The following is a 16,038-nucleotide window of genomic DNA, read 5'->3' on the forward strand; positions in this document are numbered from 1 at the left end:
TGGCATGACATCTGAAGTAAGGATGGAAGATTTCTCAAGGGAAGGCAGAACGTGGGGCTGTGAATGTGTTGTCACTATTTAAATAGTCATTAGGCCAGATTTTGCTGGATTCACAGATGCCCAACCAGTCTTCCATATTCATGAACACTCTTCATCTGCTTTGACAAATGGTGCTATTTGAGAATTGAGCTTTCATCTTTTTGCTTCTGTTTAACCAATTCACCTTGGGTTCAGAAATTCTGAGGGTGGTGAATCCGGAGAAAGCTCCAGGTGAATCTGGCAATTTGATTTTTATATTCAGCTGGAGTGTTATTCACTGAAAATCAGTAATGTAGATTTTACTCCTCTTTTCTGTACATCTTCTGCTGGTTTAGAATATAATGACTTTTTCTTTGGAACAGGTTTTTGAGTTAAGTTTCCTGCCAGCTCCTTCAGAATTTCTCAGTATCCTCTTCTGTAATCATAAAATTTAGAGCCTAGTTTATCACCTTGTGGAGAGCAGGGGCAACAGCATGTAGTTCTTTACTGTTGAGGGAGACAAGGCTAAAATATTTAGTGCAGGTTCTAAATCATGCTTTGAATAAAATATCATGCTTCTCAAAAAAACATTTACAGTATTTCCTCAAGTAAAAACAACAGTATTAGTGATTGTGTCACCACTCAGCATTTGCAATTCCTGTGATAATATTGTCAATGTGAGCTACTGCATTCAGTTTTAAAAGTGCAGCAAATCTACCTGACCACTAAATGGCACTATTTCCTTTTCAGAGCCAAAACCAGAGGAAAGGTGTTTAAATCAAAGTCGAGGGATAATATGCGAATGTTGATTTTCTTATTATCTAATCTCCAAATTGTTGTTTGTCACTAAAAGAAAACTGACTTGTTTGTTCATTCTTTGCTTTGCATTTGGTATCGCTGGTAGAATCCAAACAGAAGCTGATGAATTTGTAATGGCTTGGCTTTAACTGTTGCATTGCTTCAAAGGTTTGTATGACTGCCTTCTGTGGAGAACTTCACCCATAACACAAAGAGAAACAACTGATTTTCTTTGTAAGTTAAAATTTTATTTGATACATGTTAGGAATTTAGATTACTCTTCTTTGGTAATTTTTTTGATGTTTAATGAGGCTAGAACAAATGTAATACAGGGATGGGTGGACACAACTGAGTTCTAGTTATTCTGTTTGCGGCATCAGTCTGTATGAATGATGCATTGTCGTCCTGTGGTGGTCCTCTCTCAAGTTTTTCAGACATTTTCATATGGGTGACAGTATTAACAGACATCTGCATGTAATTACCTATGCAGAGGAAAATACTTTTTGAAGAAATTAACCCCTTGTAGTTTTATATCTCATTTTTTGATATGTGGTTCTTCTTTCTCTCCATTGAGTTCTGTGGGGCTGCAGTGTAAGTATCAATATCAGATTTGAAAATCAGGGCTAGGGGAAAATGGCTTAGGTAACTTTCTTAAAGAAAACAGCCTCCAAAATGCTTCTATATAGGCTAATGCCATTTTGCTTGCCATGACTGCTTGTATAATTAAAAACACTGGCTTAAGGGTTGGTACAACTGGAGCATCTGTGTCACACCCTTTAAGTGTGACATGGAACAACCAATATTTGTGACTCTAACAGGTGGAGACCTCAGTTCATCAAGTCCAACCTCCCAAACAGCAAGGTGATTATACTTTGCCAACTTGTGTGTTTGTCAAGTATGTATTTTAAAGCTGCATAGCACATCTTAGTTTTAATCTTAATTTAAATATGTCTGTAGACAGACAGTCACCAATTCTGTTTAGTGTGTGGGATTTTTCCCCCAATAATTTAATTGCTTTTAATGCTCTTGTTTGAATTCTGCTTATCTGGGGAGGTCTGGAATTTTCACCTGTAGAGGATCACATACAGTGTAGCGTATCTTTTAGTCATCTTTCTGAGAAGTTGGAATGGTAACTGAGTTGTGCTTGACTTCAGTGACTTCAAAGTCACCAATTCCATGTTTGTATATATTCCTGTGCCCGTGTTGGACATTTTTGCAGTGTCAGCACACTGAGTTGATGGTTTACTCTGAACCAAAACTGCACTTCAGAGGCATAGTGATAGTCTGCATTATTTCTTTCTGGGGCTGTAATCCTGCATTGGGCTCCATTTAAACAGTGTTTGTTAATCATCTGGTTTAATGGCTCTTCAAGATTGCTGAGCTTGTCTCACATTCCTGTCATTTTGATCTCGACCATTTTTACCCAGCACAATCTATTCATATTTCAATTCATTTGTCTTTAAGGTAAAATATGTTGCTTTCAAAACTTGGTTGGACTTCAAGCCCTATTGAATTTGGGTTTTTTTTAGAATAGTTGAGACTTTTAGAGAAAGTGTGAACAGTCATCAACATAGTGATCAATTGTTTTATTGCTTTTCAGAAAGATGCATATATATTACTTGGCATATGCTTTATCTGCAGCATAGATGTATGGCTAGAATTCTGTACTTCTGAAAATCAATTGGAAAAATTATGCTATTATTTTGACCATTAATTGGAAGAATTCGTCAGATCACTTACAAACCTGGCATAGCAGTGACCTGAACTCTTCAAAGTTTTGCATCAGGACTATAATATTGAACTTTTGGAACAGCCACAGGATGTGCTTGTGCCACATGTCAGATCAGATCATCCCTGTAGTTTCATCTGGCCTTGAAATGTAGTAAATCATATGCAGTGAGTACAAAGCATAGCAAAATCTGCAAGCTGTGCAAATGGGCAGGCTTTTGAAACTGCAGGTACATCAAATAGTATTCTCTTTATCAGTTTTCTTTGTGGCATGGGAGGCTTTGTATCATTTCCCAACTGCCTCTAACCTTTCTTGTCACATAGCCAACTTGTGAACATGATTTCCCTGGTACTGCATGAAAAGCTGTGAGAACAGCCTAGGAAATTGCTGGATTGATCTTCTGGAGTCCATCTTCTGCTTGCTGTCACAACACACCTGTGAAGAGCCTTCACTTGACAGCCCTTTGAACACCCAAGTGTTTTTCCTTCACACCCAGGTTTAGTGGGTGCCTGCCATAGGTGCCCACAGAAGGAAGGTGTTGTGTATTCTGTCTGATCCCATAGTTTAACCTGTTTTTCCTTAAATCCTTTCATTTCCCCTCTTGGTTCAGAGGTCTGTCACTAGGGGCTCCTGCTGGCCTGTCCCTTTGCTGTGGGAGTACTGAGTGGTAAGACTGTGGGTGATAGGTATGTAGGATTATTGGGATTACCTACCTACTTTGCTCATTTCTCCCCTGCTTTGTGGTTACACTGGAGCATTCAGCTGGAGCAGTAGCCATCTGCTAGCTTGTGTATGCTGGTTTGCAGGATTGTTAAATGACTGCAGAGGCACTTGGGCTGAATTTGCTTTCCTCTATGAGTGTATCACCTTAAAGAGAGCAAAGGTATAAAATAAATTCCTTGCATTTTATAATAAATTTGGAAAATATCTTCCCTAAGAAAAGAGGGAGATCTTTGTTACAGATCTATTTGTTTCAACGTGTGGTGTAAATTTCTAATATTCAGTATGTGAGTGACTTCTGTGAAGGCAGGAATGAGTCTGGAATGGTGTGCTGTACACCTACTACAGACCAATGTGCTGTAGCAGGGACTGATCACTGAGTTGCTTGTCACTGGGGTTGACAAAGGCTGTCATTCTGCAGAGTTGTACAGCTCTACTGGCAGCTGTACCTGGTGCTCCTGCTAGTGACTGCCAGCACAGCTATAATAGAAAGTCAAATAGCCTCATACTCCTGCAAAGCAAAAATACCTCATGTAATTTTCCTGGTGAGCTTTTAGAATCTGCAAGGAAACCCAACATTATGATTTTATTTAATAATTTCTCTTGGGAAACTGTACTTTTGGTGGTTTGTCTATGTATTAATTGCTGAAGTAAATTTCTTGTGACTACAGCCATTCAATACAAGACACAATAAATTAATCTTGCTTGCCTGTCAGTCTTTATTTCAGCTAGGCTAAGAATAATAGTTGAAGCCAGGAGACTGTGCTCCTGAAAACACTTGCTATTGAGTTTTGACAGTTTTACTTGCAGTGAGTGACAGTCGAGGATATTGTTGTTAGAGTAGTCATTCCTTCAGGGGATTGTATTATGCCTACAGAAATGCCCTGCAGGCCTTTTTATATTCCGTCTTTTAAGATGCCAGTGTCACAGTCACTCCTTTTTCTCTCCTTTTCTTGAAGGCATCACATAACATAAATGGAAACCCAAATGTGATCAAAAGCAGAACTAAAACTATTATTCTTCTCTTGGCTGAAAAAAGAATTTTGAGGCAGACAGCTCTTGCAGCTGGTGGCATCCCTGTTGGGATTTCCTCCATGTCCTGTAGGAAGAGAGACAAAAGTTTCCCATTTCCTGGTACCTTATGGCTATTACCAGGGTATGCACCTGAAACCAGCACTTTCAGTACTACCTTTTCCATTCTTACTGGACAATTGGAGTTTTGGGCTGTTCTGTTTCCTTCCATCACCCAGGAGCTGTGGTGTTTTTTGTTCTTACTACCCAGTGAGGCAGCTTTGCCAAGAATGGCAGAGGCTACCAGGAGGGGAGGTCTGGGTGAGCCTCATTTCCCCCATGAACCAACCTGCAGCTGTATTCTATGGTAAATTAATTCAATGAATTTAACCACTTGTCTTTAAAGACTCTTTGGGAATTAACAGATGCACTTGTCTGGCCCACATGGTGATCAGCACCACACATCCTAGATCAAATGACTAATCCTCCACTTTTTATTCTAATAGATACTCATACTGTTTAATTATGAGGCTTCCTGGTATTTGGCAGAATTAGATATGATTGGTGGGATTCAGATCATTAGTCCTTCGTTATAACCTTTCCCTCACACAGTTGTGTATTTATGCACACAGTTCTTATTCATGCTTGTGTCACAAAACAAGTCATAGACTAAAGAGCTAAAAATACAGGCTTGTGACGTCATCCTGACTGATAGTGCTGCCAAAAGCTAATGGAAGTTAGTAGTAATTTTACAAGTTCTATTATTAACACTTAACCAATGCTTTTTGACATTGAGAAGCAATATCTAACTACTGGATACAGAACATGCCATTATTTTTAAAGGCTGATTTTTCAATTCCTTTGTAGGCTGCTTGGAACAATATTTGATTTAAGTAGTTCACTGTGAATAAGAAAGTATCTCAGAAGCAACCTCAAGCACAAATAGATGTACTTAGAATGTTTTAGGCGTACAGTAGTTACAGCTGAAAAACTAACCCACTTAATTTGCTGGAAATGCAGTTACAGTTTCTCCTGGCCTTGCTACAGTGATCCATCATTGTAGGAACTTCAACAAGGAATGGTTGGTTGTAGAGGGGTCAGCAGGGTGATCAGAGCTATGGAACAGGTTTTAAACAGGAGCACATGCAGATAATGCAGCCTGTGAAAGAAATGACTGGTTAAGTATCCAAAAGAAGTCTGTAAAATGCAGAGTGGAAGGTGAAAGGGGAATTTGTGCATTGTCTTCTCCATGACTAAAACTGGGGGAGTCAGATGAAACAAGTGGTGGCAAGTTTAAAGTGGACCGATAGGAATAATTGTTCACGTAAGCTATATTCAGCTTTGGAAGTCTACAGGACATTGTGGATACTCCAAGTTCATGCAAGAGCAAAAGTAACTGAACAAATCCATAAAATCCCTGAGGGATTGGTAAATACAGGCACAGCCACTTTGTAGAAGAAAATCTGCCAGTCGCTGTGAGCTGTGGGAGGCTGCTTGAGAAGACTATCAGGAGTTAAGTGCTACCCTGTGGCATCTTTCTGCCTCAGGAGAAACCAAACTGCAGTTGTTCTCTCAACAGAGTGGAGTTAACAGAAAATATGCAAGATGTGGGTCATCACTTTTGTCATTTCCTATGTGATTATTTTAGGAGTTGGTGTTTCCATCACTCACCATGTCTGTAGGGTCAGTCTTTAGGTGATGAGGGCATACCCTTTCATTCAGCATTCCATCATGCATGAGCATTGAAAAATTACAGTTTAATTTCTTATGCATGGGGTACAAGTCACCAGACCCAAATTGTGCTTGGCTCTTGCTGTGTTATCACAGTGTGGCTTGTGACAACAAACAGACTTAGGACCAAGGTGGCAGATAATCCAAGGGTGCAGATAATCACTGCAGAACTGCTGATGTGTAAGAGGAGTTCCCTGGCTCCTGCTTAAGGCTGCATTTTGTACCCTTCATGTTTGTGTGTAGCACAAAGCAGATTGTGTGTGCAGCCTTTGTGTAAAAGAGCCATGAACCATAAGAACCTGATAGAAAGTAATTCATTTGCCTATAATGGGTCTGTAATTGTTGCTATTACGAAATTTCTGATTGTGACTATGTTGTGTTTAAGAACCAGGCCTGTGGTTTTATTGCAGAATTATTACAGCAAACCCTTTGGGGACTGTGAGCATATACGCTCATTCTCTTAAGTATTCACTTGGCCAATATTGTGAAATGTAGCTGTTTCTAGGGAACAAGGGGCTCTAGAAAAACTGTTGAACTAATAAAAATAGAGATTCATTTAGTTTCCTTTTTTCTCCAAAGACCATCATCAAATCTAGGATCAAGCAGCAGGAAAATTAGGCTTTTTTATTATTATTTTTAATATTGAGCTTTTTCTAATATAAGTAGGTGGGCAAAAATAGCTTTCACATAAAGTACCTTGACCTTTTGTGTTCTTTTAAAGAGACTTAAAGTCTCCTTGGGCTTTAGGATTTAATAACAACGTAGTAAAAGACTTTATTGTGTTTCTGGGGCTGAGAAAGAGGGTATGGAACTGAATTCATACACATGGTCTTGCTGAAGTGTTTCATGCAGGTATGTTTGGGGTTGATGGCGAGACAAATCAGAATGCTGGTTCTTTTCTGAGCCCTCTAGGTGACCTAGGACTGTCAGAGGCCATATCTGTGCAATCAGCAATGGATTAACATGGTGGTTAGTCACAGTTCTTCCTGGACATACCAGAATTAATACACTGGATTTCATGATTCTCTCTTACATGCTATTTCTAATGTCAGCAGCTTTCCTGGCAAAATAACTTCAGTTGCATGTTGTGAAAGTTTTTTTTTCCTCAGCTCTTCACTTGTTCTAATATACTGAAGGAATTTACAGTGTATCCACTCTTCCTTTTTGGTTGGTTGGTGTGCTTGTGGTTTGGGTTTAGTTAGCTTGTTTGTTTTAGCAAAAGCTCTGCTTTAAGTTTAACAGTTCTTTGTCCTGAGTTTCCTTTGTCTGAGGAACCTGTATAGGGGTTACATATTTTGCAGCTCTTGTTCTTTGTTCAGAGTACCTCAGAGGGTGACTCATCTCCTGAGCCTTTTCATGGCAGAGAGGTGTTGAGGAAACCATGTGCCAAAATGTTCTCAGTGCCTGCAATGAGAGTTGATGTTCCAGAGTTATTAAAACATAATGTCTGACCTTCAGTAGTAAAAGGGATGAGGGATTGAATACTTGGCATCCAGATGTTGCTCCCTCATGCTCTAGTCCCCCATCTCCTACAGTGGCAGCTGACTGATCTTTGAGGGCAAAGCATTTAGTGCTTTCCATACTCCTGGCTGCTTGCCTAGTTTTTTACCAAAGCAGAAGGATTTTTGGTATAAACCAACATCTGTTTCCAGATTTGATCTGTCTCTTGAATGATTAGAGCTGATAATTTTAAGTTTCATAGGCATAAATGTAAATACTTTGGATTGTCAGGATAAGTGACCAGATTTCTGAAATCCAGAAATACTTCACTGTTTTTGTGTCCCTGTGTCATGATTCCCTTATGCTTCACTGCACACTGCATATGAACATCTTCCTTCTGTTTTCTCTAAGCAGGTAGTACTTGCTGCTAATTTCATCCTGCATCTTGTCTCAAGGGAGACTTTTTTTGATAGCAAGCAGTGATAACCAGATTTTCTTTTTCCTCAATTAAAAAAAAGGGGGTGGGGGAAGTGTGTACAATTAAGTGTTTGAAATAGATGATGTAAATGACACCCCTAGAGCTTAAAAATCTTTCTATTCTCTGGAGAAACACATTCTGTTCAGTAGCTGTTGAAGGCTTCCTACTGTCCTTCTCTTTAGGGAATTAAAAATTTTTCACTGGTTGGTTCAAATTAGAAGAAAAATGTTTTTATTAGTCATTCTCATTGTTCTTGAAAGAAACAGCAAAGAAAAAAAACCCAAACTAATGTTTTTCTTCTCCAGATGTAAAAATCTGTTTTGATAGTGAATGATATTCTGGGACTGCCTAAACCAGCTAGGGTAAATCCAAGCCAGCACTTCTAGTGTTAAATATATGGAATACTTTTAAAACACTTGGCGATGGAAGAAAACAAGCTGCATGCATCATTAAACAGAAGGATCTGGGGAGAAACCGTGCGGCTTCAAAAGTAGTACAGATCTTTTATAATAGTAGTCTGTGAAGTTAGGACTGTTTGTTTTCCCTTTCTGTCGAGTACTCCTTTGCATGACTTGTAATTTGTAGGTAGTGTCTTTTGTTTCACTAAGAAAAATATGTTTCTATAATGATAACACATGGATATTCCTCTGGTTGTGTTATTTCACTACAATTATTAGCTTGTTCGTGTAATGGTTGAGTTGCGAATAAAGGACTGAAAAATACCATCTCACTTGCATGCAAATTGCTTTTTTTTTTTCCTGAAGATACTCAGTGTATAAAACATTCTTAGATACTAAATGTTAGTTTCTTAAACTGCTACAGGTAGTATAAAATTGGCTGAGTTTTCTCCTTGTTGATAACTTGTACAGTTTTTTCCACCATTCTGCATCAGGAATAATACAGTAGGCTGAGACAGCTGATTACATTGATGGCTTTGCCAAACACTAACTCAGATGACTGAAAATTCTGCTTTCCTTACCAGTTCATATGGGAAGGCTAAATTTTTAAGTTCTTGCTGGATGTTAAGGAACAAGTTTGACATGTGAGAGGATTTATGATTAAAAGGAGTGATCCCTTAGAGTAATTGTTTTTCTGATGTTTGTGATATTTTGGGGATTGACCAGATTTCAGTTCATAAAGAGTGCAGTGTGTAGACATCATGAATGGTCTTTTTTGGGGTAACATAAGCCACTTGTAGATTAAAAAATGAAGTTGTAGAAATTAAGCTATGCTTAAGAGTTGAGTTTGAAATGTAAAATGCAAAAAGTCTTAAATAAAGGTGTCCATCCCTGTCAGTGTTAAAATTGAGAGTCCACATTCAAGCACGTTCTCATTATTTTAATGCAAGTTATGAACAGATAGTAAGAGCATACACTCGAGTAGGTAAAAATTACTTGCTGCTGTGCCATCACTACTTCATGACATTTTAGTTAATTATATTGTTCCATAATGACTTATGACTGTGCACAGAGAGCTGAGATAAAAAGGAGGAATTGTAGTGATTTTCAAAAGTGAGACCAAAGAATATTGCTGTCTAGGATGGGGGATAATACATTCCATGAGCTGCAGTCACTGGATGACCACAGGGTTTGTCTTCAGCTGTAAATTAGGGGATTATACAACTCATGTATAGCATTAATTATTAAACAAAAGCAATTTCACAGTTTTATTCATTCATGAAATTTCTGTGAAGAGTGAGAGACTTGCAGTGTCTTCTTTGTTACTCATGAGTCCCTCTTTTATCTTTTTTGTAACTGCTCTGATGGACAGTGCCTGATCTAAGCAAACCCTCCCCTGTGATGCTTGTCACCAGACCTTTTATGACTTCTAAAGTAATAATTTGATACTCTAGTAGTAATACAGGTCTTCTGAAGAAAAAAAATGTGTATTTGCTTCATCCTTTATGCTCTGTTTTATCAATGTTTCTGGTTAAAACTCAGATGCTGAATATCACTGGTGCACTATGACAAGCCTATTTTTTTGCAATTCTTTTTGACTGTAAATAAAGAGACAAAGAGACATTCGTGTTCTTTTTTGCATGTACTCAGTCGCTGATTGTAATGAGAAAATACTGTTTTGTAAATTACTTGTTGCCTACCAAGCAGAATCATGCTAGTGGATGGTCTGCTGGTCATACATAGTATAGTAGGATGTAAAATCACCAAAAATTACATTTTTTCTTATGCTGTCTCTTTAGTTCAATGTATTTTGCATTAGTTTCACCTTAATCTGTTGTGCATCAAGCTATAACAGAAATCCTACTTGCATGCCTGCTGTCAATATAGCAAGTTCTCTTTGTATATGACTGTCTTTTGGAGATGTGTGTCTATGATAGTGACAAAGTATTGAGTAATGCTGGTTCCAAAGAAAAAAAGGAAGGTAAGGTAAGATACTGGGCATCTTAGGTGGCTTAGTCGCTTAGCACAGTGTGGACATTAACATTGAAAACATAAACATAACTAATGCTGGACAACATCAGATAAATTAAATGCAATTACAAACACTCCCCAAGAGGTTTCCTTCCTGACTGAGCTGCCTGTGCTCCAGCCAATTGTGCTGCTTGATGAATGGCTCAGAGCTGCTCAGGAAGCAAAAAAAGACCTTTGTAGAAATACCCAGCCCTAACCTGACCTGTTCCTGTTAGTGTTTCAGGATGTTTGTGGAGCACCTGTTGGTGTGTGCTGAGTTTGGGCTGAAGGTAGTTTGTGCCCTCAGGGTAAAATGGTACAGTTAGCTGTTCTTGACCTAGTCAGGTCAAGGTGGGTGAAGTTTTACTCCAGGTTTGCTTCTTTTGTAAGGGGTGCATAGGCTATACCAAAGGTGTGTAGTCTGTGGGCGATAACGAGGCACATGATTGTGGAGAATGGAATAATAATAAATCCATGTCACAGTTCAATGTTCCCAGCTGTACCAATCTTGCATAAATGTATGTACTTGTGAAATGTGTTCTTTCTGGTTTTGAATTGCCCAGGATTTGCCACAGTCATTCTGGTTTTACAGGCTATGTTACTGGCTCTGTGTTCACTCTCCATGAAAGAGTTCTATATGTTATAAAATACTGTGTGTCTTTCTGTTTAAACATTTCTTCTTGCTTGTATATAATGCATTAAAGTATCAAATGTAAGATAAGAAGCTCTCATCCTTTGTTCGATGAAACCAACTCTTAATTCCAACTTTCATTTGTTTCATGCCTTGTCTGTAAAGGAAATCTAGTTTCAAAATCAGTAGGAGTGGTCACTGCTAAAAGCTGAATTACTAGTGACACTTGAAATGTAGAATTTAAGAATATTTGTGGATTGTAATGATATAATTGTCTGTTCAGAGGTCAGAAACTTTTGGATATTCGTTTATTGGTTCTAATTGAGCCAAATGCTCAGCTTAAGTGTGTGATCATTCTTCTAGCTCTAAATACTGTCTAAGATGTAACATTCAGCACAGTAATACCAATACAGTTTTTATTAAAAGAAAGCATGAGTCAATATATCAGATATCATCACTTCTAGACCATTTGGATTTGGCCTTTTTGGAATAAAACAAGTTATAACAGTTAAAAGTGAAAAGTAAATCACTAATTAGATTTTCTTAAGTCTAATTTCTTACAAAGTCTAAAAATTTTGAAGGTGGGAGGTTTGCCTGGAGACCACCCATTATTTTCAGCCTTATTTTCAGTCTGTGATGGAAAAGAACTAAGAAGTGAATCAAACTCTAATGTAATTTATGAAATGTGTTTTTAGGACTCAGACGCACCAATGAGCTAGAGCAGATCTTGTGCTAGATAAAACTTAGTGAACGATCAGTCAATGGCAAAAAATGTGCAAAGCAAGCACATTAGGAAACATGAAAAATAATGGAATTTTCATTGCATGTGATCACAGTGAAACCTGATTAAAACCTGATTAATTATTTGTGTTTGTGTTTATCACAGTATGAATAGATTTTTTTTTCTTTTCCTTTCAAGCGCAAACTGAGTTTACTGTTTAACACTGATACTTTTTATCTTTGCAGTGTGCCGGGAAGACTCATACCAGTCAATAGTGTCATGTGCTGCTGTAGTACTCACCCCTGTAGAGACCACAGTGGATACAAGGAAAAAAGAACAGATGATAATGCCTGATGTGTCCAAACAGTGAGTTATTTGAATAACATGATCTTTTACAAGTGCAATTTAAACACCAGACCAGATTCCTTCTCAGGGATATGCTTATACACTCTCCTTTCTCTTTCATCTGGGCTTTCATAGGTGTTTCCAAAAGTAGAAACTGGCCTGAGGCTAAGCTGCTGCTCTTGTTCATTAGCCTACATTTTTTTCCCAAGACTTTTGGTAATGACATATATAGAGGGAATGGGCCTTTATGCTGAGAAACTGAGTTTTAAACAGGTTTGGTAAGGTGATTCTTTTTTGTTTAAATAGTCCTTTCATTCTTGCAAGTAGTTGATTTTTATAAAGAAGGTGATTTGTATATGCTCAGCTCATCTGCTGTATTTCAGTAGTTTCCAGTGACCATTTTACCTCTGTGGCACAAGAGGCATCTTCAAAAGTGTGGTAGTGCATTCTTCTAGGGAAATTTTGTTTATTTAATTACAATGCATTTTGGTATCTTACATCAGATGAAAATCAGAGTGTGCAGTAACATTTGCCTTGCAATACTAGGCAGGATGGTTATTTCTTAATGACTAAGTCCTTGGAGAATAAAAGTAATTTTGTTTTCATGAAAACAAAGAAAACACAATTGCAAGGCTTTATCACAACACAAACTTGAGGTCTGTGCCTTTTAAAGTGTGGAAGGTATTAAAAATATGACACTGGATAACATCATTCCTGTTCATTTATGTTTAGTTTTCTGCTTCTCTTGGTATGCACAATTTTAGCTTTAAAATTGTCTGTGGAGTTCTGGCTTGCATGCCTATTACTGTAAGAAAATTAAAACATCCCCCTACATCCCCGAAATCCCTGAAACATCCAAAACAGCACTGATGGATTAGAGTAGATTAGATGGGTTGTGATCTTGCTACAGATCTATGACTTACATCTATATCTGGCCGTGATATCTTTTTCAATGTGGCGATAGATAAATTAAACCTGTTTCATCTAGACTAGCTGTATTTAAAATTTAACACAGTATGTTACCTACTGTCTTGGTATTACTGCAAGGGGCCTTATATTTGAAATGCTGTGGGCATCTAATTGTTGTAGTGCTTTTGTTGTGTGGTTCTCTGAATACCAAGAGATTGGAAAGGCAATGGACTTAAAAATACTGTGCTGAAATCCAGAATAATCTTTCTGGTTAGCTCAAAGCAGCAGAGAACATTTTTTCTTGTCTTCAGTAAAAGAGAAACCCACACTGTTTGCTTGGCTTTTTCATCTACTGTGATGAGATTCACTTACGAATTCAAAGTAAGAAACTCTGATATCTGTTTAGCATGTGCTGAATGAAGCTACCTCCCAGATTGTTGGCATGTTTGGATTGTGTTTTTTTTTTTTTAAACCTGATTAGTGTTATCTTCTAAGAACACATACATAACTTTTCCTAAGCACTCAGAGGTCTCAGAAACATGCTCTAACCTCTGCTACTCCTTCTAATACTAATGTTTAAAAATATGACCTGGAATTCTTTCCATGAAGAACAAGATTGTGCTTAAACAGATTAAATGTTTGAACTTCTCCATATTAAACTGTATCAGTGCATAAGTGTCTTTAAGCCAACATTTCTGACAAGTATATTTGAAATTAAACAGAACCATCTTGCTGGAAAAAGTTTGCAACTGGAATTTAGTAAATTTTGTAGAAACGTTCAAAGTAATTGTAGGGAGGTGAAAGCATGCAGCTTCAGGAAAATTTCCCAGCATTATAAATGAAATATCAGCATACTGATCTTGCATTTCACCATGTGCTTTCTATATGCAGATAGCTTTCTTCATATCGAGTTAATGGAAGCAGAACAGATCTTAATTCCTGTGTCTAAGTGTCCCAGTGTCATCTGTCTCCAGTGCCAATGTGCCCTTGGTGTTTGTTGAATTCCATTGACTGGATTGTAGACTCCATGTATGAGCTGGTTTGTTTGTGTGGATTATAGTTATTGATACTCAATTCATGTGGAAAACAACATGGATGCTTTGATTTTTGTACTTATCTTTGTGTACCTATATGGTTTGGACTTGCATGTCCAAAAATTGTGCCTATCACAGAGGGCTGAGAATAGCCAACCATGGAGGTCCTGCAGGGAGAAGTTTCTGTCTTCAGGCCCTACAGGGACAGAGTATGTTTAGAATAACTAAAAAGCTACATAAGAAAGTCTGTAATCCAAACCAGATAAAATGCATATTAATGATAATAAAATGTTAAACAGTTACAAATAGCTAAAAATAATTCTCTTGTATGGCACAGTAAAATTACATCCAAGACATTCAGGACACAAAAAGCTGTGAAGACTGGGCAGGGAAAAAAAAGAAAAAGCTTTTAATGCTACTTGTATAATATTTGATTAATGATGTTATTTTGTTTTAGAAAGAAACTGTTTAGTGGCTTTAAATAATGTATTTGCCTAATGTATTTTTTTTTGTAAGCAGCAAATGGTGCCAGAAGTGGTAGCAGCAAATCTTAATGAGATTTTAACTGTCTGTGATAAGTTCTTATCAGGATTGCAGGAGTAAAGGGCCAATTCCCCCCCCCCCATATTTTTTCTTGGAAGCTCAAACCATTTCATTGGTGAGAAATTTCATGGTGATACCCAGGTAATTGCTGACTCATTGCTTGTGCACTGGGCAAAATCCCTACCTCAGGAATGGATTTGGCAGGAGGAAGTGCATGCCTTTGTGGTTTTTGTCTTTCCTCTCCACAGCAAAATCAATGGTCACTGTGAGGTTAGGGTGACAAACAGGAAATGTGAGCTCTTTCTTTTTTTTTTTTCTCAGCCTTCCACTTTGTCTAGGATGTTGCATTAGCTTTGCAATATTTTGTAGAAATCTAAGCCTTAAAAACCTCTTGCTGTCTTAATAGTTCAAGTTACTGAGGCCTCTTTGTGTTGCCATAGTGATGCATCAGTCACTTGTTCTCAGAGGTTCCCAGATGCTAAAACAATTGGAACATTTTGGACAGTGAATTCTGCTTACAGGGTCCTAATTTTAGTCCTTCTTATCTGAATTCTAATATAAATAAATCAGCTGCTGGCATAGAGCAATGGCATGAGGAATCCTCACTTCAATTTCAAGTTCTTACAAGGAAGCATGGGAGGGAATGTATGGCCCAGGGAACTGTATGTTATACTTTAAATTAACTTAGCTTCTGCTTCACTGGGCAAACTCCAGGGCTGAAAGATCAGCCTACAAGGGGCAATGTGGAAAAAGTGCCTAAAGACACATGAGTTTTGGAACAGACAATGTTCTGCTGCTGTGTGATGTTCATAGATAAACAGGGAAAACCATTCATGTGCTACTAGAGCATGAAAAAAGTATAGTGAAGTTCAGGTGCACCATTTTTTAATCAATTTAAAGTTAAGCTGATAGTGATGGCAACATGCAGCCCTCTGAGCTGGCTAATTTAAAGGTGATTTGTGCGTTAGTACTTCAGCTGCTGTCATATTTCTGATTTTGATTTTTACTTAAAGATATTATTTGCTGTTAAAGTGTTCTTAGAGCTACAGATCTTGTTATGTCATGAAGCAGACACAGTAATTTGACAGTTCTTTTTCATGCCATAAATATTTTCCTGAATTTTAGGAGAGATTTACAGATGAAGAGCATACAAAAATGATAGGATGAGTTCAATGTTTTTAAACTGAAAGAAGGTAAATTCAGACTGTATCTAAGGAAGGAGGCTTTTACAGTGAGGGTGGTGAAACACTGGAGCACGTTGCCCAGAGAAGTTGTGGATTCCCCATCCCTGGAAACATTCAAGGCGTGTTGGATGGGTCTCTGAGCAACCTGTTCTAGCTGAAGGTGTCCCTGCTTAGTGCAGAAGGATTGGATAAAATGGCCTTTAAAAGTTCCTTCCAACTCAAACACAGTCAGTGATTTTATTTTATGATTCTAAATGTCACTGATCATTTGACAGTTCTTCAGACTCTTAAGATGAAGTTGGATTTTTTCTGGTAAATGCCTGAATGAGCCTATGTAG

General features: G+C 37.8%; 1 protein-coding gene across 1 annotated transcript in view; it reads left to right on the forward strand.

The window, feature by feature from the left end:
* The window catches only part of CCSER1 (coiled-coil serine rich protein 1), a 538,753-nt gene that overhangs the window by 75,284 nt on the left and 447,431 nt on the right, over positions 1-16,038 (forward strand). The window contains exon 4 of the mRNA XM_005418130.2: positions 11,931-12,051. Coding sequence (XP_005418187.1) covers positions 11,931-12,051 — 121 coding nt within the window. The remainder of the gene's footprint in view (positions 1-11,930; positions 12,052-16,038) is intronic.

This window comes from Geospiza fortis, unplaced genomic scaffold, assembly GCF_000277835.1.
Source record: "Geospiza fortis unplaced genomic scaffold, GeoFor_1.0 scaffold11, whole genome shotgun sequence".
In the NCBI taxonomy this organism is placed as follows: domain Eukaryota; kingdom Metazoa; phylum Chordata; class Aves; order Passeriformes; family Thraupidae; genus Geospiza; species Geospiza fortis.